The sequence below is a fragment of the Aulonocara stuartgranti genome (assembly GCF_965226115.1).
Source record: "Aulonocara stuartgranti genome assembly, chromosome: 14".
NCBI classification, from domain to species: Eukaryota; Metazoa; Chordata; class Actinopteri; order Cichliformes; family Cichlidae; genus Aulonocara; species Aulonocara stuartgranti.
In genome coordinates this window covers 12,248,856-12,271,625 of record NC_138950.1, presented here as the reverse complement: position 1 = coordinate 12,271,625, position 22,770 = coordinate 12,248,856, and the positions used below count along the sequence as shown (strand labels likewise).

General features: G+C 39.5%; 1 protein-coding gene across 1 annotated transcript; it reads left to right on the top strand.

The window, feature by feature from the left end:
* The first annotated feature begins 385 nt into the window (after positions 1 to 385).
* Positions 386 to 22,769, top strand: slc47a3 (solute carrier family 47 member 3). Its single transcript, XM_082502565.1, has 17 exons — positions 386 to 802; positions 4,052 to 4,153; positions 4,247 to 4,315; positions 4,400 to 4,548; positions 4,638 to 4,680; positions 5,280 to 5,324; positions 8,103 to 8,200; positions 8,315 to 8,412; positions 19,287 to 19,400; positions 19,481 to 19,548; positions 19,656 to 19,764; positions 20,126 to 20,201; positions 20,587 to 20,656; positions 20,744 to 20,876; positions 21,013 to 21,107; positions 21,196 to 21,238; positions 22,268 to 22,769. Exons 1-17 carry the CDS (start codon positions 671 to 673, stop codon positions 22,477 to 22,479), a joined length of 1,656 nt encoding a protein of 551 aa, XP_082358691.1. The 5' UTR covers positions 386 to 670; the 3' UTR covers positions 22,480 to 22,769.
* The last annotated feature ends 1 nt before the right edge of the window (position 22,770 follows it).

The following is a 22,770-nucleotide window of genomic DNA, read 5'->3' as shown; positions in this document are numbered from 1 at the left end:
CAGCACTCGGCGATTTTACGCATCATTAACTGCATGTAACAGTGTTGGATTTTGCTGTTATGAGTTCTTATGTTCTTTATAGATGTTTAATCAACTTTTATCATCATCTAATAATGTCTGTGATGACGTGTAGATGGCACTTAAAGGGATCTGATCTGTAAAACGCTACTCTTAGACTGCCCAGATACTGATAACCAGCGCCTTCATGTAAACGCGCACGGGAGACCCTCTTTGTGACCGCTTATCCTGATTGTCAGAGCGCAAGATATGCGCCGTTATGCTAAACTAGCTTAGTACCAACAGAGCCAAACTCTCTTCTCCAGCCATCATTAGTATGTTTGTGTGTGTTTGTGTGTGTGTGTGTGTGGGGGGGACCATTGTGGTGCAATCCACACGATTCATAAACACGTGGACAGCCTTTGAAGGCTCACAAAACGTGTGGTCAAAGCAGTTCCCAATTCATTTTTCGACGTCAAGACCAGCTGACTTTACGGGAAGCGCTTGACGTGAGCTCCTCTCACGCGGCTCATAAAGCAAACTTTCAACCACTTTCATCATTAATGCTAAACACTGACAGAGATCATTGACTCACCGGAAGAGGTTCAAGTTCAACAGCAGCATAAATACAGCGGTCAATACAGAAAGACATTTTCCCCCTCCCCACGGAAACATGGATACCGGGGCAGAGAGCGCACCTATTTCCTCATGGAGGGAATGTTTTATATTAAAGAGAATCCGCACGCTGGTTCCTGTTGGTTACAAGAGCGAAATAAAAGAGCTGTCAAAACTTTCAGTACCAGTGGTAAGTACCCTGTATTTAAATAGACGGTGGTCAGTAATCAGTATAATAAAAAATAAAAACTTAAAATAATACATTGGCATTTGATTACGTGGATTAATACCAAGATTTTGACTGTTTTCTACAGTCATTGATTAATACCGATATATATAAATATAAATACCGAACACGCTGACCTCCACCAGGTTTGGATTGGTGAACACTAGATCGCTGAGTAATAAAACTTTTATTTTAAGGGATTTATTTATGACCCAAGGACTGGATTTCCTCTGTATAACTGAGACATGGTTGAGGGCCGGTGAGTCCAGCGCTTTCACAGATCTCTTACCTGATGACTGCTGCTTTTTAAACTCTCCTCGAATATCAGGCAGCGGAGGAGGACTAGCGGTTGTTTTTAAGAAGCAGTATAAATGTAAACCACTGCCATTATCAACCTCACCTAGTAGCTTTGAACTGAGCATGTTTGAGCTAGGTCGCTCTCACTCAGTGCTCTGTGCTGTGGTTTACAGACCCCCAAAATACAATAAGAACTTCTTAAATGACTTTTCTGATCTGTTGGCTGAAATTATGCCCAAATATGATCATGTCCTTATTATTGGGGACTTCAATATTCATGTGTGCTGCCCTGACAAGCCAATGGCAAAGGACTTTTTAAATCTTATTGACTCTTTTGATCTTGTGCAACCTGTGTCTGTGCCTACACAAAAATATGGGCAAACGTTGGATCTTCTTTTAACTCACAATTTACCTGTCTCTAACTTAGAGGTTTGTGATGTTGTATGGTCAGACCATAGGCCTGTCCTGTTTGAGGTTTTCCTTCCTTGTACCAAAGTTAATCTTCCTCCTGTTGCTGCTAGGAGCTGTCTATTTTTTAACCCTTCCTCTGCTGGACAGTTCTCTATTGTTTTTAATCAGAACGGCGGCCTTCCTGATTTCATATGCAATGATACAGAAGAGCTGAGTACGTGGTTTTACTCTGTCTGCCAAACTGCTTTAGATTCAGTGGCCCCCTTTAAGCTTAGGCAAGTAAAAGCCAAATCTGAACCCTGGCTGAATGAAGACACCCGGGCTGCCAGAAGAAAGTGTAGGAGAGCTGAACGTAAATGGAAGAAGGATCAACTTCAGGTGTCATACCAAATGTTACAAGATTACTGGAATTCTTACCAGAAAACTGTAAAAGATGCTAAGAGGAAACATTTTGCTGATATTATTCAGGCAAACTGTCGTAAGCCTCATGTCTTATTCAAGACTATTGACATGGTCCTTCATGCTCCACAGACTGCTGGTGTCGAGTCTTCTCAGGAAATTTGTGAAAACTTCCTACACTTTTTTATTGATAAAGTGCTATCTGTCAAAGCGCAGACTTCCCAGTCCGTTCTCGACCCTTCTACCCCTGTCCCTAGTTCTGCTGTCTTTGACAGGTTCGAGCCAGTTTCCTTGCTCTGCCTGCAGGAGTTGGTTGCTCACATGAAGCCCTCAGGTTCCCCTTATGATGCTCTCCCTCCTCGATTTTTCAAAGAGGTTTTTCTCACTATAGCATCAGCTGTACAACCCATTGTAAATTGTAGTCTGTCCTCTGGTGTTGTACCTGTCAATCTCAAACATGCAGTGATTCAGCCTCTACTCAAGAAACCTGCTCTTGATCCTGATATTATTGCAAATTACAGACCTATTTCCAAACTGCCTTTTATCTCAAAGATTCTTGAAAAGGTAGTTTACAAGCAATTAATGTCCTTCCTAGAAGAACACGGTATTTTAGAAGTTTTCCAATTTGGTTTTAAAGCTTTAGATAGTACCGAATCTGCCCTTTTAAGAGTTTTTAATGATGTGTTTTTGGCAAATGACTCAGGTGACTGTGTTATTATTGTGCTGTTAGATTTAACTGCTGCTTTTGATACAGTGGATCATAATATTTTAATTTCCCGTTTAGAGCAGTTGGTGGGTATGCAGAGTACCGCACTGCAGTGGCTCAGATCCTATTTGGCAGAGCGAACTTTCTCTCTGAAACTAGGGGAGTTTGTATCCTCTGCTGCTTCTCTTCAATGTGGGGTCCCACAGGGTTCAGTTTTAGGCCCGCTTCTTTTCTCTCTATATCTCCTACCCCTTGGGTCTATTTTCAGGAAACATGGGATTTCTTTCCACTGCTATGCCGATGACTCCCAGATTTATTTCCCACTTAAAAAGATAAATGGCTTCTCAGTAGACCCGCTGCTCAGATGCCTTGATGAAATAAGGGCCTGGATGGCTTTGAACTTTTTACATTTTAATGAACAGAAAACAGAAGTGATGGTTTTTGGTGGCGCTTCTGAGGCCACTACTATAGATCTTGGTTCACTGGCACAGTATGTTAAACCAGTCATCACTAATCTGGGAGTTAAAATAGAGGCAAATCTTAAACTTGAAAGCCAGGTCAGAGCTGTTGTAAGATCTAGCTTTTTTCATTTGAGGGAATTAGCCAAAATAAAGCCTATCTTATCGAAACAGCATTTTGAGACAGTAATCCATGCCTTTGTTACTTCTAGGCTGAATTATTGTAACGCACTTTATTTTGGGGTTAGTGATGCGTCCATTAGGCGCCTGCAGGTTGTGCAAAATGCTGCAGCACGTCTTTTAACTGGAACAAAAAAGTTTGAGCACATTACCCCAATTTTAATTTCACTCCACTGGCTACCTGTACATTTTAGGATTGTTTTTAAAATTCTCTTATTTGCTTATTTGCCTGGGCCCCCCCTACCTCTCGGAGCTACTACAACCATTTACACCTGCCCGTTCCCTTAGGTCCGCCAATCAGCAGCTCCTTAAGGTACCGAAAACTAAGTATAAATTTAAAGGTGATCGTGCTTTTGCTGTAGTTGCTCCAAAGTTGTGGAATGATCTACCCTTGCATGTTAGGCAGGCCTCTTCTCTCTCGGAATTTAAAAGTCTTCTTAAAACATATTTATTCGCTGAAGCCTTTGGCATTGATTAGAGGGATTGACTCAATTTGTTTTAACATGTTTCAATTTATTTTAGTTTTTTAGTTATTTATTTTATCTTATCTCATTTTAATTTTCTTCACTTATGCTATTAGCATGTACAGCACTTTGTGAACTCTGGTTTTATGTTAAAGTGCTTTATAAATAAAGGTGGTATGGTATGGTATGGTATATATCGTACAGAACAAATTGGCCGCTTACGCTGTAAATTACTAGTTTTTAATAGCTGTTTTTGTTGCCCTGGCAACTTTTAATTAATTTCGAATTTCCTTATCAGATGATATCCCAGCTCATGAATTTTTCCTTGAGCCTTGTAAGTACAATATTTTGTGGCCATCTGGGGAAGACAGAGCTGGCAGGAGTGTCTCTGGCCATTGCAGTAAGTGAAATTCAAACACTCACCTTTTATTAAGTCATTAAACCAATAGAAAAGTGACATCCAATCCACCAATGTTTTCTAATGTATTTCCAGGTTATTAATGTTACAGGTATATCTATTGGTAGTGGTTTGGCATCAGCATGTGATACTCTGGTTTCTCAGGTGCGAATCTTTGATCCATCACAAATAATTTATCATCGGTGCTTAACAATAGTAATGGCAGACTAAACTGTTCTGTGCTTTTAGACCTTTGGAAGCCATAACCTGCTGAAAATTGGAGTTATTCTGCAGCGGGCCATCCTCATTTTGCTCCTGGCCTGCTTCCCCTGCTGGGCCATCCTTATTAACACAGAGCCGATTCTGCTGGCTGTCAGACAAGAACCAGAGGTGGCAAGGTCAGCCGTCACAATCCGCTAATGCTTTCTTGAATTTTAAAATGTGTGTTCATTTTGATGGGATAAAATCAGTCTCTCTCTCTTTCAAGGTTGTGTCAGATGTATGTGAAGATCTTTATGCCCGCACTTCCTGTAAGTATGTCTAAGGCTAAGTGTGCATGTGTGTGTGCAACACAAAAGCCACAAAATTGAACCAAGTGGAAAGTCATCTAAGTGGGAGAGAGGAAGAGGGTGACATGCATCTCCTTGGAGGCTGACCTGATTGTTCCTTGCATGTCCCTTTTATTAATGTTTTAAGATAGATTTAGAGTCACTCTTCCAAATAAAAATACACCTACAAAAAGGAGGCCTTGCTAATCCCAGACACAGAAATCAAATATCCCCACAGTAAAATCTTTTCCAAAGTGGGCTAACTAGTCAGCTAGATAAATTCAACCCTGTTTTTTAAGTGGGTGGTGATCGCGTTATTTTAAGTAGAAATCAATGAGTCTATAAAGTCTCTGCTGGACACTTACTTAGTTGGTTAACTTACCTAGTACAGCATAGCTCTACTTATTTTCCCCCTTGTACAGTTGTATTTGATGATGTAACAAGCTGTCACTACCAAACAGGACGAGTCCCAGTCTAATCACATTAGAATAAAATGTTTCAAATAATTGCAACTCAGACTATGTTGTTCTTTTCTTTCTGTTTTTATTTTTTTGGTGTGTGTGTGTTTCTGTGTGCCACAGGCTGCATTCATGTACTCATTAGAAACAAGATATCTGCAAAACCAGGTAAATATCTCCATGATTATTTTGAATAATACAGTTTGGATCGCAGGGTATACAGATTGTGTTCTTCTTTTATCCGCAAAATGATAGAGTGGATTGAATATACAATATGTGTCTGTAAGTGAGACTCCAGTCCTACTGGCTACAATGTTTAATGATTGATGGTGTCCACATACAGATAGCAAGGAGATCAGAGCTCTTTGAGCCCTTTCATGTCAATAAAACTATGATTCACTTTACTTGACAAACACTGCGAACTGCTGTTTTTGATTACAGGAAATCAGTCAGATATTTAATCATCCTTTTGTCTGTTGGTGGAAAACTGTAATGATGTCATGTACAGCGGGTAAAATAAGTATTGAACACATCACCAATTTTTTAAGTAAAATTTTTCCAAAGGTGAGCTTTTGACACAGGATAAAAGTATGAACGCAGGTTGTCTAAATGTTGTTCAGCAAACTTTAAACATGCTTCAACATGCTGTTTCTTCAGCAATACAGGGAGTGCAGAATTATTAGGCAAGTTGTATTTTTGAGGAATAATGTTATTATTGAACAACAACCATGTTCTCAATGAACCCAAAAAACTCATTAATATCAAAGCTGAATGTTTGTGGAAGTAGTTTTTAGTTTTAGCTATTTTAGGGGGATATCTGTGTGTGCAGGTGACTATTACTGTGCATAATTATTAGGCAACTTAACAAAAAACAAATATACCCATTTCAATTATTTATTTTTACCAGTGAAACCAATATAACATCTCCACATTCACAAATATACATTTCTGACATTCAAAAACAAAACAAAAACAAATCAGCGACCAATATAGCCACCTTTCTTTGCAAGGACACTCAAAAGCCTGCCATCCATGGATTCTGTCAGTGTTTTGATCTGTTCACCATCAACATTGCGTGCAGCAGCAACCACAGCCTCCCAGACACTGTTCACAGAGGTGTACTGTTTTCCCTCCTTGTGAATCTCACATTTGATGATGGACCACAGGTTCTCAATGGGGTTCAGATCAGGTGAACAAGGAGGCCATGTCATTAGTTTTTCTTCTTTTATACCCTTTCTTGCCAGCCACGCTGTGGAGTACTTGGACGCGTGTGATGGAGCATTGTCCTGCATGAAAATCATGTTTTTCTTGAAGGATGCAGACTTCTTCCTGTACCACTGCTTGAAGAAGATGTCTTCCAGAAACTGGCAGTAGGACTGGGAGTTGAGCTTGACTCCATCCTCAACCCGAAAAGGCCCCACAAGCTCATCTTTGATGATACCAGCCCAAACCAGTACTCCACCTCCATCTTGCTGAGTCGGACTGGAGCTCTCTGCCCTTTACCAATCCAGCCACGGGCCCATCCATCTGGCCCATCAAGACTCACTCTCATTTCATCAGTCCATAAAACCTTAGAAAAACCAGTCTTGAGATATTTCTTGGCCCAGTCTTGACGTTTCAGCTTGTGTGTCTTGTTCAGTGGTGGTCGTCTTTCAGCCTTTCTTACCTTGGCCATGTCTCTGAGTATTGCACACCTTGTGCTTTTGGGCACTCCAGTGATGTTGCAGCTCTGAAATATGGCCAAACTGGTGGCAAGTGGCATCTTGGCAGCTGCACGCTTGACTTTTCTCAGTTCATGGGCAGTTATTTTGCGCCTTGGTTTTTCCACACGCTTCTTGCGACCCTGTTGACTATTTTGAATGAAACGCTTGATTGTTCGATGATCACGCTTCAGAAGCTTTGCAATTTTGAGACTGCTGCATCCCTCTGCAAGATATCTCACTATTTTTGACTTTTCTGAGCCTGTCAAGTCCTTCTTTTGACCCATTTTGCCAAAGGAAAGGACGTTGCCTAATAATTATGCACACCTGATATAGGGTGTTGATGTCATTAGACCACACCCCTTCTCATTACAGAGATGCACATCACCTAATATGCTTAATTGGTAGTAGGCTTTCGAGCCTATACAGCTTGGAGTAAGACAACATGCATGAAGAGGATGATGTGGACAAAATACTCATTTGCCTAATAATTCTGCACTCCCTGTATGTGGTAAGCATGCATACAGGGCATGGTGGTTGAGTGCATTACTTATTGATTTGAAATAGTTGTACCAGTTGATTAAAGGTCTTTCTGTAGCTCTCCACAAGTGGTGCTTGGCTCTTAGACAACTCTTCTGATAATTCTTTTCACTCCTCTGTCTGAAATCCTGCGGCTAGCACCTGTTCATGGTAAAAATTTTGTTCTTTCCTCTTCCAGATTATGGCCCCAACAGTGCTCATCGGAAACGTCAGTAGTTCAGAAATTCTGCTGTAACCAGCGCAATCAATATGATTTGCAACAATAAGGTTGGGAGGGGCTCGAGAGAGTCCATTAGCTTTACCCATCATGAGATGATTCTTGTGTGACACCTTGGAAATGAGATACTACTTATAAGCAATTAGTTGGGACTGAACCAGAAGTGACAGGGTTGATTTCAGCTGGTGTCATGACTGTCCATGTCTTTTTAAACCTCCCTTTCTTCATGTGTTCAGTAGTTTTTCCCTGTGTCATTTCTCATTGTTACTTAAAACCGAACGCATGGACATCTATGGTTTGATTTCTTTGCGTTTGTTGATTGGATGGGTTGTTGCTGACATATAGTGAGAATTTCATGGCAATAGCAGCTTTACAAATATATTTACTTAGTATATTGGTGACGTGTTCAATACTTATTTTACCCAGTCTATCTGGCCTGTCATTTCGCCATTTCCTAATTAAAATAAACTTGTTGCATTTCTGTTTTAGGGCATTATATGGCCACAGGTCATCACAGGCTTTGTTGTCAATCTTCTAAATGCACTCATCAACTACATCGTCCTCTTCCCGTTAAACCTTGGAGTTGCGTGAGTTTGTTTTATTGGATTGCACATGACTTCGTTAATATCGTCTTTAGTGGTATCAGCTGACATCATCACATACTGTATAACCAACACGACACATTGAAATAATCTTTACAGAGGTTCTGCAATAGCCAATGCCATTTCTGAGTTCTTAATGGCTGGAATCCTCTTTGCTTATATCATATGGAAAGGACTTCATAAGGCCACTTGGGGAGGTGAGTACTGCATATACACTGGATACTGGTTATTTTTAATATTAAGAGAAACCCAAATGAGTTTAACAATGATTAACAACTAACAGAAACCTTTAACTATATAAAATATAAGTTGTTTTTACACAATTACAAAATGAACAACTTGTTAGAAGCGTTTAAAGAAAACATAAACATGTCTGAGAAAGACTATTATTTTAACTATTGTCATGATGACAGCTGGATGTAGTGACTTTTAATGGAAGGGTTAGGTGGATGAGGTCAACAGATCACCAGATAAAAGTCCGAAGGTCGAAGCTGAAGTTGGACTGAACTGACGAATCAAGCATTTAAGAAGCAATAAAAAACAAAAACCTACAACCAGGTTGCAAACAAAATGAGCAGAGTTATAACAAGTTCATGTTTATTTTCCCTTTAAGTGGACCTGTTTTATTTTACTTTATTTTCTGTTATTATACTGTGACATTGGTGAGTGCTCACATTACACAGGGCTACTTTGAAAGACTAGGTAATCCCTGTAAGCAAAGCCCAGACTTCAGACTGCTCTAAATGCTCAACTTTTCAACTCTTAGATTATGATGCTAAAGATAAGTGATTTCTTTCATACAGCCTGGGTGTAAATATGGTGATCCAAACCATCCGCTGTTTTAATCTAAGCAGCAAATCAGAACAAAGTTGTCCTTACAGCGAGAGGAGCTAAAATGGCTTGTTTTTCAAAATGAAAAAATCCAAAGCAACAGACTGAGAGATGAGAACACCTAAAGGGAGCAAAAAAAAAAGGCGGAGACGATTAAAAATTTAAGCAAAGCCACATAAGCACACAAGTCCAAGGGTGTCATGTTTACTGCTGTGGCAGGCAGGATGAGGATCCAAACGCAGGACTCGAACGACGGGATGAACAAAGGAAGGCAGCTTTGTTGCGCTGAGATAAAACACTTCATAAAATAAATTTGTGAAAACCAAAACTTGAACATGGAAACTGGAAACTAAGAACTAAACACGGGGAAACTAGAGACTAAGGACAAAGAAATCCAGGCTCACAGAAGAACCACACAGCACATGGGGTAACACCAGACAGAGAAAAACACAGGGTTTAAATACACAGAGGAATAACAAGGGAATGAAACGCAGAAGGAGAGCACAGCTGGGAGTAATCATACATGACGAGACGGGAAGGAAGCAAAACTGAAAACACTAGCATAGGACGCGAGACGTTAAAGTAAAACAGGAAACAAGAGACATTCACAAAGACACGGACTTTACACTGAAACAACAGAGGGAACATGGAGCACAGGAAGGGCACAGGGACAGAAACCTAAAGACCAGGGACTATAAATATAACATAAGCAGAAAACAATAGAGAGAACCAAAACCATGAAAAATGACAAATCAGAGAATATAACGTAAACCAGAAAAACACAAACACTGGGTCACCGCACCCAGTACTATGACAAAGGGTAAAACTATTGTTACAGATTCAAATATTGGGGATTGATACAAGAGGAAAAACCGAAATAACAACACAAGCATTTCACTACATATCGTACTGTGTATGACTGTGTACGTGACAAATAAAATTTGAATTTGAACACTGGTCCGGCCGGGTTGAGTCAAACGATGATTTTAATGATCACACATGTGGGAGATGGACACCGTACGCAGACAGCATCAGATCTCAAAATGGTGGAGCATTGATCAAACTCTTATAGCCTCTGGTGCCCCCACCTTATCCTAAAAGCCTAAACATTCACATTCTTTCTCTCACACGGCGCCTAAGCTACGACCTTGGCTCCCCGTTTATCTGCTCCTGCTGAGATGGGGCAGAAAACTCCAGTATGTTCTGTTCTCTTCTAATCAGACAAATAAGGCGATGACTTTCTGCGAACAGTATTTCTTATAACTCAGCAGTATCATGCATCATAAAACAATATCATTCATTCACAATAAATCAGCAGTCTAATGTAATGCAAATCAGTTTAACAAATGCAATAGTTATCACCTTCTTCTAATTCAGGAGAATAATGCAAACTAAAACTACATAATAATTCACAATCTTTAATTAGGGGTCTAACATGGCATAAAATAATATTATAATCTCACACTCCCCATGTTGAGCTCTTTAGAATAGAGAGCTTACCTACACCCTGTAATCCAGTGTGGCCGGGTTCATTTCTTCTCACCCCTGAGGCCCTTTGTCCCCCTGTTGGGCGAACCATACGTGAGATGACCTCTGAGTTTGCGCAGTTCAGATGCAAGAAAAACTATTATTACAACAATAGCAGGTACAGATGACACTCCCCAGTTCTCCCACAGCTTCATTTTGGTGCTACCTCACACCCTTCAGACGTACTCAGACTAGAACCTCTGTCCGAGGAGCTTTTAGCCTTTATTTTATTGCTGCAGCCACCAGTGTCTTCCAGTTGGGTGATCCTCTGCTCTTCTTTCTTCAACCTCAGGGGTTAGACAACCCTTCAGTCGTTGCACAGATCAGGGGATTATTCTGCCCCAATTTCAAACAACGATCTGTGTATCCTCGGGTCACAACTGTGTCCCCCAGAAAAAGGAACAGGAACATGTCCCCCTCTTGCCCAAGAGCCTCTCGAACCTCGTTGGTCTGGTGTTCCTGGATTTCCACCAACCCCTTCATGGTTATTGCTGTGTTTATGGGATCCATCCTTTTGAGGTGACTAATCGGAGCCCAAACGCCATGACACTGGAACCCAGTTGGTGTCTCGGCAGTCACCGTGTCTGTCTCTGCTGCGAAGGATCCTCGTATATCTGTGACCTCGTCTGGTGTCTGTTCCTTTCTCTGTAAGAGACAGAAAACCAAAACACCTCTCTTCCTAGCTCTAATAATCTAATGTTGTTATCTACTGATCTTCTGGTGATTCAGAATTGGTTTAGAATATTCAGAATGTCCCAGGGACTTATTCTAATCATATCCTCTGTGTGTGTAAGCGTGTTTGCATTTAGCCCTCTGCACTCAAAGTCAATACCTGCAATATATCAGTCCGGACCATCACACCGAACGAAGCTTATGACCTTCCAAAGACCGAGTGCCAACTCATGGGTATTTACAGTCACAACTCATTGCAAACTCATTTGCAAGGTGTGTACGAAAACTATTAAAACCACTCATTTTAACAAAAGACATCAAAAACAAATTAGCCATTTTTAATCCTAACATTTGCCCCCCCAAAAATCATGTGTTTCCTTCCGCCTACTGTCCCGCGGTTTCCTCTCCAGTGTGGTACTCAGCTTCTCATGAACACAGGCATTTTATCATCTAAACGCTATTCAGTTCATTTCAATGATTAATGCTTAAACATGGAAATAATGATTTATGCTTCTCACTGATTCTCTAAAAAAAGTCTGGAAACCTCTTGGGTCACTATTAGCTTAAGCTTTACCACACCTAAGTTATCAAAAACACAAATGAAGTCATAAAAATGTTCATATAACCCTTGTTTGATGTTAAAACTCAACTCCCCCCCCCCCCCCCCTTTTTTTTGACACATTCCCATGTGTCAAATCAACGGAGCTAGAAAATTAAAAGAAAAGGTTAGTGAACTCATATCTCAGAAAGTATCAGACTTTCTCCTATCCAGTGTCGTTGCTCCAGTCCTGTCATCCTGTGCCAGGGAATGAAACCAATTTAATTGTCATGTTAGATCTGTTCAACTCCTGGCTCCGCCCAGAGCCTGCGTCTGCAGAATTGCCAGGAAACAAAACCTGCATTAATATGAACTTCACTTGAATATGAACTTGTTGACTACTTTTGACACAGCAAAGGAATGTTCTCTCCTTCTCGAGGACAGGCACTGACTCCCACTTATCTCCTGGAGCCAACTGTCCCTTATGGAGACACAACATTGCAACTACAAGGTTTTGCAGATTGTTAAGTTGATCTGTGTGTAATGCTCTGAATCAGGTATGTAAGATTAAATGAATGTCGTTTAATTAACTGCCACTACTTAAAACTTAGCAAAAGATATAACTGAATAAAAGATCACCAAGAAAAACATGATATCAGTGTTATGTAAGCGCGTGCGGCCTTCTATGCTCGAAGTCACTCCACTCCATAGATCAGCCAAACATCGCGTTGACTGTAGCTTTTAACCCTTATTAACTTGAGCACAACTCTATAATGAGCAACAGACTGCAATATGTATAAAAATGATCACGTTTACACCTGCAATGAAAGATCATATGATTATCCCAACACCTGTAAATAGAAGATTAACCTGAGGTTATAACAATCACCGTAATACAAATGTTAATGTAATGTCAAAAGCTTCAAGAAATGTTTAATGCAATGCTTGTTATATGATTCTGATGTAATAATAATGCTGATGCTGAAATAACAGTAAAACACCCCCTTTTATCCCATTTATAAACTTGACACATAAACGTTTATAAATGCCTCTTTCAATTTTATTTTCCTCTGTTTTTCCCTCACTGACCACAGCAGGGGAAACTTAGTTTTGATTCAGCCATGAATGCAGCTCACCTGATTCATCAATGAGCCCCACCGTCACTGGCGTCTGACAGGGTGGCGCTGCATACTCTTCCTTTAATGTCACTATTTTCAATCTGTTAATTAGAGTGCCTAAACATGAAGTAGACTACGTCCACAACAAGTCAATACAGCTGTAAATGTGGCCAATTATCAATCTATTACCAATCAATAACAAAAAATAGCTTTTATTTTATGCATGCTTTTAGTCAACCACTCACCCAGAGGATCTCCAATCCCAGAAAAATCCTTCTCCTCATTTAATGAGTCTGTCCTCCTTCCATGCCCTGGTAACTGGTCCATCCAGAGCCATATGATCTTGAAATATACATACAACAAGCCAAACCACACCTTGGTCACACCAACCCTTTTCCGCCCTGAAGATGTCCAACGCCATCTTAGTCTGGACCAGGGTTTTAATAGTTTTGCAATTTTCATTAGTTTTTATTATTATTTAGCTTTGACTTCAGATTTTCAATTTTATATCAGATGTAATTAGTTTTTACAAATTGTTTGCTAGTTTAGTTTAGTTTTAATTATTTTTTTTTAAGTCCTTAGTTTCAGTTTAGTTTTGATTAGTTTCAGTTTAGTTTTAGTTGTGTCTGCAATAATTAAGTGTAACAAAATCCCAGTTTCATCATATCAGTCATGCTCTTGTGCTTATCCGTGGGTATTGAGACTATTAAATCTTGCAGCACCGGGTGTTCGTAATTTTGGTTCAAGTGAATTGATAAACTTTGTGGAGGCAATTGACTCACACAGTTATGTAGATATCCCCTTCCTGTTGTCTCGGGATGCATCACGCTGCCTTGCCTGGGGTTAGCTTCTGTTTTCTGGGGATGAGGGTTGAGTGTGCTCCCTTACCTTTTCAAGGTAAGCTAGGTTAGCCTTCTTGTGTGAGCTTTTCAAGTGCACTTTAAGGTTTTTTCCCTTTATAAATGTCCCTCATAATTTGTCTCTTTCCACTACAAGACACTAGCTTTATCCAAAACACAGTCATATTCAAAGTAATCCCAATTTGGACTCTGGCGCTTTCTCCCGACTTTTCCTGACATGCAGTTCACACTTATGTGAAGCTACAGCCTCCCCCTTTAGCCTCTGTCATCCTTCTGTTCTTGCAAAAACAAAACAAAGCAAGACAAAATATCCACCCTTCTTTTACAGGCTGGGTGAATTGTTTGTGGACATTTACTAATCCTAAAGTCAGTACCGTTTTTGTCTCAGTATCAAGTCAGTTAAAACTTTTAGTCGTCAGTCCATCATAGTCCAGTCACATGCATACATCCACACACATTCATACCAGATATTGCTGATAATGGAGTCTCACGAGCAACCTATTCGAACCTCCATCACCAGCAAGATGACGTCATCATTTTAAAGGAAAACAGTTCCTTGTTTTTTGGACTGGATTGACTCGCTGCAATCCTTTTAGGCTCAGGACTTCTCATGTGATCAATGTCCCATATAAGTGAATTTCTCCAGAGCCCATTACAATCATGGAGAAAAATACTTTGCGACTGTTTCCAGTAAAAATATCTTATAGCGCTTTAAAGTTCAATCTCTCAGGCCTGGATTAAAGAGCTGATTTGTTAAATCAGGAACTCACAAAATACCAAAATATCACCACCGGTGGATCACACCTCTCAGATGCTCTTATTTCAGTGCACTGTACCAAAAGCAAAAACAAACGTAACCAATAAAATACTCATATAATAACAAATACTGGGGCCCATTGCAAACATGTCCAAGCATAAAACCATCTTTCTCTCTCTTAGAGAAAGAAAACAATCCAAACCTCACTGATAAAATCAACCTAGTGTCAAGCAAAACCCAAAAATCAACCAAAACTTCACCAGAAAGTTTTTCTCCCCCCCGGGACAATATTGTGTAGGAATACAGGTACCGTAACTCCTTTTTGCACTGAAACAAAACATGCTGGATTTACTTGATTCAATAGTGGACACTGGTTGCACACAAATGTTTTGCTTTGGTAGAAACTTAAACAACTGAGTTAAATCAACACAACCTTTTCATATTCAGTAAACCTGCATGTTGTGTTCATAAAACACGATTGAAACATGTTCAGATGGAGTAAGTTGAGCTCCTGTAATATTTTAATCCTTCACTTCTGTCAGTTTATTTCAACACTATTCAATAACTTTTATCCAAATACTACTTGGTCGCTTAAATACTACATGTTGTCTTCATATTGCACGCGGTTCAACAAAGTCTAGATCCTGGTTACCATAAAAATTGAATGGGTCTACAACAACTACCATCCTCCTATCTTTATCCTGGTTGCAGCAGGGCTGGGAAATAACCCTGAAGTAATAGGTTACCAGGCAGGGTACACCCCGGACAGCCGACCAGTCTATCAGATAGAAACAAACAGCCATTTACCCTTACATTCATGGATAATTTAGAATCATCAATTAACCGTGCAACCGTGCAATAGACTCAATACTTGAAATGTGCAATTCACTTGTATTTTTATTTTTATTCCTCTTTAGTCTATTTATCCCCTTCGTATATTTTATTTATATTGTCTCTGTATTTATTTATATATATGTGTGTGTGTGTGTGTGTGTGTGTGTGTGTGTGTGTGTGTGTGTGTGTGTGTGTGTGTGTACGTACAGTGGGGCAAAAAAGTATTTAGTCAGCCACCGATTGTGCAAGTTCCCTCACTTAAAATGATGACAGAGGTCAGTAATTTGCACCAGAGGTACACTTCAACTGTGAGAGACAGAATGTGAAAAAAAAAATCCATGAATCCACATGGTAGGATTTGTAAAGAATTTATTCGTAAATCAGGGTGGAAAATAAGTATTTGGTCAATAACAAAAATACAACTCAATACTTTGTAACATAACCTTTGTTGGCAATAACAGAGGTCAAATGTTTACTATAGGTCTTTACCAGGTTTGCACACACAGTAGCTGGTATTTTGGCCCATTCCTCCATGCAGATCTTCTCCAGAGCAGTGATCTTTTGGGGCTGTCGCCGAGCAACACGGACTTTCAACTCCCGCCACAGATTTTCTATGGGGTTGAGGTCTGGAGACTGGCTAGGCCACTCCAGGACCTTCAAATGCTTCTTACGGAGCCACTCCTTTGTTGCCCGGGCGGTGTGTTTTGGATCATTGTCATGTTGGAAGACCCAGCCTCGTTTCATCTTCAAAGTTCTCACTGATGGAAGGAGGTTTTGGCTCAAAATCTCACGATACATGGCCCCATTCATTCTGTCCTTAACACGGATCAGTCGTCCTGTCCCCTTGGCAGAAAAACAGCCCCATAGCATGATGTTTCCACCCCCATGCTTCACAGTAGGTATGGTGTTCTTGGGATGCAACTCAGTATTCTTCGTCCTCCAAACACGACGAGTTGAGTTTATACCAAAAAGTTCTACTTTGGTTTCATCTGACCACATGACATTCTCCCAATCCTCTGCTGTATCATCCATGTGCTCTCTGGCAAACTTCAGACGGGCCTGGACATGCACTGGCTTCAGCAGCGGAACACGTCTGGCACTGCGGGATTTGATTCCCTGCCGTTGTAGTGTGTTACTGATGGTGACCTTTGTTACTTTGGTCCCAGCTCTCTGCAGGTCATTCACCAGGTCCCCCCGTGTGGTTCTGGGATCTTTGCTCACCGTTCTCATGATCATTTTGACCCCACAGGATGAGATCTTGCGTGGAGCCCCAGATCGAGGGAGATTATCAGTGGTCTTGTATGTCTTCCATTTTCTGATGATTGCTCCCACAGTTGATTTTTTCACACCAAGCTGCTTGCCTATTGTAGATTCACTCTTCCCAGTCTGGTGCAGGTCTACAATACTTTTCCTGGTGTCCTTCGAAAGCTCTTTGGTCTTGGCCATGGCGGAGTTTGGAGTCTGACTGTTTGAGGCTGTGGACAGGTGTCTTTTATACAGATGATGAGTTCAAACAGGTGCCATTCATACAGGTAACGAGTGGGGGACAGAAAAGCTTCTTACAGAAGACGTTACAGGTCTGTGAGAGCCAGAGATTTTCCATGTTTGAGGTGACCAAATAGTTATTTTCCACCCTAATTTATGAATAAATTCTTTACAAATCCTACCATGTGAATTCATGGATTTTTTTTTCACATTCTGTCTCTCACAGTTGAAGTGTACCTCTGGTGCAAATTACTGACCTCTGTCATCATTTTAAGTGGGGGAACTTGCACAATCGGTGGCTGACTAAATACTTTTTTGCCCCACTGTATGTATGTATGTGTATATATATATATATATATATATATATATATATAGGTTTCTTCATTGCGTGTGTGTGTGTTTGTAGGGGGGTTATTTCAACTTTTTTCTCAAACGAGGCATTTCTCTAACACGTGCCTTTCTCATACATTTCTCTGGTTGTGTGTGTGTGTTTTTATTTTGTTTCCCAAATTGTGATTTCCCACCTTAAATAACAGCATTCCATGTCTACAGCCAGGAGTTAGAGCTTGCTTGTGAGATTCAGGGACACATGGTGCCAATAACAATTCAGCCAAAAACTTGCCTGAAAATTTCCAGCGATGGTAACCGATAACTGGAGGAGAAGATGTCCTTTAAGCTTCTTTTCCGTGTGGGGACAAAGTGAGGTCAAGCTGTAATTTTGAGCCAAAGCTTGGCCTGTCTGTCGTCCCAATTCTGTTAATTTAACCCGTTTGCCGCTGTACTCAGGTTTCCAGGTTGAGAGAAATCCACCTGTATTAAAACACTAAAACACTCACTTACTATTTCTTTTCTGACAAGAAAATTCACTGTATTTAGTCATTTTTTCGTACTCACTGTGACCACTGCAATTCATGTAAAGAAGATCCCCTATATGTAAAATTTTAATTTGGCACGACCCCAAAATAAGCATGCCTTTTATCTAAGTAGAATGAAATTACTACACCACCTCTAGTGCTAAAATTCGTGCTTGATCACACCCTATATTATGATAAAACTAAAAGTAAAACAAATGTAACTGCCTATACTCTTGAGCTGAACCAAGAGTCACTTAAAAATCTTATAAATCCTGCTTCACACCATAAAACTGAAACAAATCACAGCTGTATTTATCACACAATCTTACTCTGCCGACTGAAGTGCCGGTCTAAATCATGCACGATTTGTCTTTTCTATATCAAAACCCAGCCAAACATCAAACATTCACCCTAGTCATTCAAAACCTTATTTGTAATATTATAATCAGCAAAATCAGCGTTTCAGTTACAGGCATGTATCATTGTTTGCAAATCATAATTATAAAACTCAATAACACGCTAAACAGGAAGCAAAAGTCCTCTGTGCGCTTCACAGCAGCCACCTCAGTTGCATGTTCACACACAGTCTAAAAATAGCTCGCAGCGCCGCAGCTGCACGTCACACACAGCCTCATTTCACACAGCTCTGTTATTTTATATTACAAAGACGTCTTATATTTACAATCACTCTCAGGCCTGACAGCTTTAGCACCTACACAATTTTGACAAATTTAAGTTAAGAAAGTCCAACTTTTTTGTAATCAATTAACCAGTATCAGACTCTAACTGTATCTGGCCTAATCTCTAAAATCCCTAACTCAATTTAACTGTGTCCAAAAAAGCGCAGATACCGTTCAACACAGTAAGGAGACTCTAACTCCTAGCTTATTCCAGGATGCCCTGTACCCCACAGTCAAGCCAAACTGAACTAACCCTGTTCGCCAACAGACAGCATCAGATCTTAAAATGGTGGAGCATTGATCAACCTCTTATAGCCTCTAGTGGCCCCCACCTAATCATAAAAGCCTAAACATTCACATTCTTTCTCTCACACAGCGCCTAAGCTACGACCTTGGCTCCCTGTTTATCTGCTCCTGCTGAGATGGGGCAGAAAACTCCAGCATGTTCTGTTCTCTTCTAATCAGACAAATAAGGCGATGACTTTCTGCGAACAGTATTTCTTATAACTCAGCAGTATAATGCATCATAAAACAATATCAGTCATTCACAATTAATCAGCAGTCTAATGTAATGCAAATCAGTTTAACAAATGCAATAGTTATCACCTTCTTCTAATTCAGGAGAATAATGCAAACTAAAACTACATAATAATTCACAATCTTTAATTAGGGGTATAACATGGCATAAAATAATATTATAATCCCACACTATAGAACTGGAAATTAGCGTATTGAGATTTGCTTTAAATCATGTGGTAGAAAAGCAGGTTGACAAATGATTTATTGGTTTATTATATGACTACTATTTGTTTTGAGAGAATTTTTAAAGTATTTTATTTCTTTTGCTTTTGTATGCACTTTAATTTAAATATACATTTGGAATTGCTAACATCTACTTTATAAACACTTACGTAGGTTGGTCTCGAGAGTGCCTCCAGGACTGGGGCTCATACATCCACCTGGCTGTCCCTGGCATGGTCATGCTATGTGTTGAATGGTGGACATATGAGATTGGAGGCTTTCTAGCAGGTAATGCCACAGGCCACTTTGGGATGCCTTTGACTGTAGAAAAGCAGCTCTGAAATCTATCCGCTGTCTGTCATTGACAGGTCTCATAAATGAAGTGGAACTCGGAGCTCAGTCAGTTGTGTATCAACTGGCAAATGTTGCATACATGGTGAGCCCTTTTGATGTGAACAAACCCTCTGCACTGCCAAAAAACTTTATTCATAAAGAATTTTCTCATTTTACATCCATCCAATGTAACAACCTTTTTATTTTTAGTTCCCTTTGGGTTTCAGCATAGCGGGCAGTGTAAGAGTTGGAAATGCTTTGGGAGGTGGAGAAACGGAGCAGGCCAAGCTGTCTGCTAAGATGTCAATGTTCTGTGCAGGTCAGAATGCATCAATGTTTATTTCTTTGCCGTGTGTTTTGTTTTTGTTTTTGTTAGTTTTTTGTCTAATATTCATTTGAAAATATTTTAAAGACAGTCAATTAAAGGTAATTAATTACATAATTTAATGTTGCATAATTCCAATTTTGCTCTCCAGAAGGAAGCACAAAAGTAGCTTAGAAATTTTAAACAGTCTCTGTAATTATGAATGTTAGCAGAAAGCGTGAATATTTTCACTTATCTTTACCTACCTATGATGTGCCCTCGAGAAAGGGTTTCGATCCTATAAGGAAAAAGACTGTTAAGGCATGTTGCTCCCGAAAAAGGTAAATCTTTAATTATATTTCTGTCTTTACTGCAGTGTCAGTGTCTATATGTTTGTCAACTCTCATCGGGAGCCTAAAGGACCACATCTCTTATGTTTTTACATATGATGAGTGCGTATATAATTTTATGTTTTTTTTGTTTGTTTTATAAATCGCAGCAGTTGTTACTTTAAAAGAAAAAAGAAAGGAAATACCAGCATGGGTTACACTTACACATGCAATTTCAGTATCAAGTCTAGGGGAGATAGCAGGCCTCATAAACGACCTTTTACCCTTACATAAGTTACTGTCATCCTTCGCTTACATAATCTCTCTTATACTGAATAGACACAAAGGTTTATGGTAGCTGCACTCAGCTGTGCTGATAATTATTTACATATTTCCTGTTCCTAAGACAGCATAATTGTATAATGTTGCACAAGGCTCAAATTACACAAAAACATGTGTTTACAAACTCACCAGTCTCACTTTAAAAATTTAGACTCTCTTCTTTCAGACAAATCAGGCAAAGGGTTTCAGATGTCCTATCTTTTTATGCTCCTTTCATTCTACTCGATGCAACATCTGTGAGTATCTGCCATACCCCAGAAACATCCCATAAAGTATGTGTTTGTGGGTACTTAACCATGTCTTTATCCTTTTTGCGTCACTAGGCTGCCGTGTGTGGCATAATAAGAGGAGCAGGCAAACAGAGAGTTGGAGCTATTTGCAATATTTTGGGATATTATGGTGTTGGCTTTCCGATTGGAGTGTCACTGATGTTTGCAGCCAAATTAGGAATCATGGGTGAGATGTTTTCAACCATCAGCTGTTTGTATCCATGTTATTTTTGTCCCTACAGTTCTTTTTTTCATTTGATTTCTACCACAGCATCAACATCTCCTTCCTCCTCTTAAAGAAAAACATGTTTTGTTTTCCTCAGGTCTGTGGACAGGCTTGTTAACCTGTGTGTTCCTGCAATGCTTATTCCTGATTTTCTATCTAATCAGAATGAACTGGAAAAATGTCACAGTTGAGGTTTGTGTTTAAGGATAAATATTTAATTTTCAGTAGTTTTCGGCTGTCTCTTTATGATTAAAGGATCACGCATTGATTCGTCTTGCAGGCTCAGATCAGAGCAGGAGTGCATGTAAGCTCCACAGACACAGGTAAGGGACAGTTTTCACAAATTATTTAATTTGGCTGAAAAGTGTTTATCCTGTTCATCACGAGAAACAAAACAGTTCTGTGTGGAAGTAGAACATACAGAGTTTAAAAGATACCTTTAGAAGAATATTTAATGAATCTTGTTTGTGTATTTGAATTATGTATCTACATTATTCAAAAAGATTTTACAGACTGTTGTGTCCCCAAATCTTCAATAACCACATCGTGGACCCAAAAATGACGCAGGACAAATTTGTCGCAAAACCTGCGACAAATGTATCCTGCGCCACCAGAAATGAATTATGTTGTTTTTAGTTTGATTATTGCAACAATGTCTCCATATGTATGTGCAAACTACCTTTGTCATATTCAAGCCACAATAAAATGTGTTGAGTGCGGAAAGGTTAGGACAGCATTATGTCACCAGTAACTTCTTTAATATTAAACAAAGGCTAAAATCTTTTCCTACCTTCACTTCACCAAGTGGTGTGACTTACAATTTATCTTTGACAATAATCCTAAAAGTGTCATGCTTTAGTTGCTGTAGACAGGGTAAACTAAAAAAGCACAATCTACATGTAGAAGTAAATACATTTAACACTTTTAAAGGTCTATAACATATTTTATAGCTATTTTATTATTGTTGTCATTTTGATATGTTTGTATGTAGTAAGTGTCCTTACTACTTTTTTTTTAATCATGCATGGTCTAAAAGTATGAAATGTTCAAAGTCCAAATTTTTGTCTGCAAATTGGTATTTGCTAAACAATCAGAAACCAAGATCTTCATCTTTTTTAAATGTCCTTTAACATCTTTAACTTCACAATCTATGGCAACACTAAAAAAGCACTCAGTTGGATCAGCAGATAGAACCATAAAAAAAACTAACAAACAAAAAACAATTCAGAGATTTTAGATATTGATTATACAGCAATTAATATAGAAAACTTCCAAACTGTGAACAATATTTTGAATAACAATTATAATTTCATGATCCCTAACATGGAACATTTGCATATATTTATGTCCAGGTACCCAACTAGAAGACTCTGGTAACTCAGTGGGTCAAGCAGACACCATTGATCTGATGGATGTTCAGGTGGAAACAACAGTGAGGACAGCTGAAGGAGAGCTCTCTTTCAGGACTCTGGTTCTGCGTAGAGGCTTGGCTCTAGCTTTCATGTTGTTCATCTTGGCTGTTGGTATTATTTTGAACCTACTTATCACCAACTTGGCTACCTGAACATGAGTAATGTCTGTCTCGTTCAGGGAAATAACTCCAGTGCTGCTTTTCTGGGAGGTCTCAGCAATATGCTAGCATTTGCATTACAAAGCAGACAGTAACGGATGGCACAAGCAGGCACAAAGGCAGACGAGCAGGAGATGAATGAATGGTCTCTTGATTAATCAATGAACGAGCATTATATTTGCCTGTGTTCAGTCTACAACACCTTGCAGAGACAAACAAATCAAACTAAAACTGGTTTGAGAAGGCAACATCAGATTTTCTGTTCTTACAACATTAAACAGAATC

Bases quoted from the DNA above. Each gene is read 5' to 3' on its own strand.
- slc47a3 (XM_082502565.1), top strand. From the start codon at position 671: ATGGATACCGGGGCAGAGAGCGCACCTATTTCCTCATGGAGGGAATGT. The intron at 8,201-8,314 runs GTGAGTTTGTTT...TAATCTTTACAG, and splicing joins CCGTTAAACCTTGGAGTTGC to AGGTTCTGCAATAGCCAATG. The intron at 19,549-19,655 runs GTGAGCCCTTTT...TTTTATTTTTAG, and splicing joins TGGCAAATGTTGCATACATG to TTCCCTTTGGGTTTCAGCAT.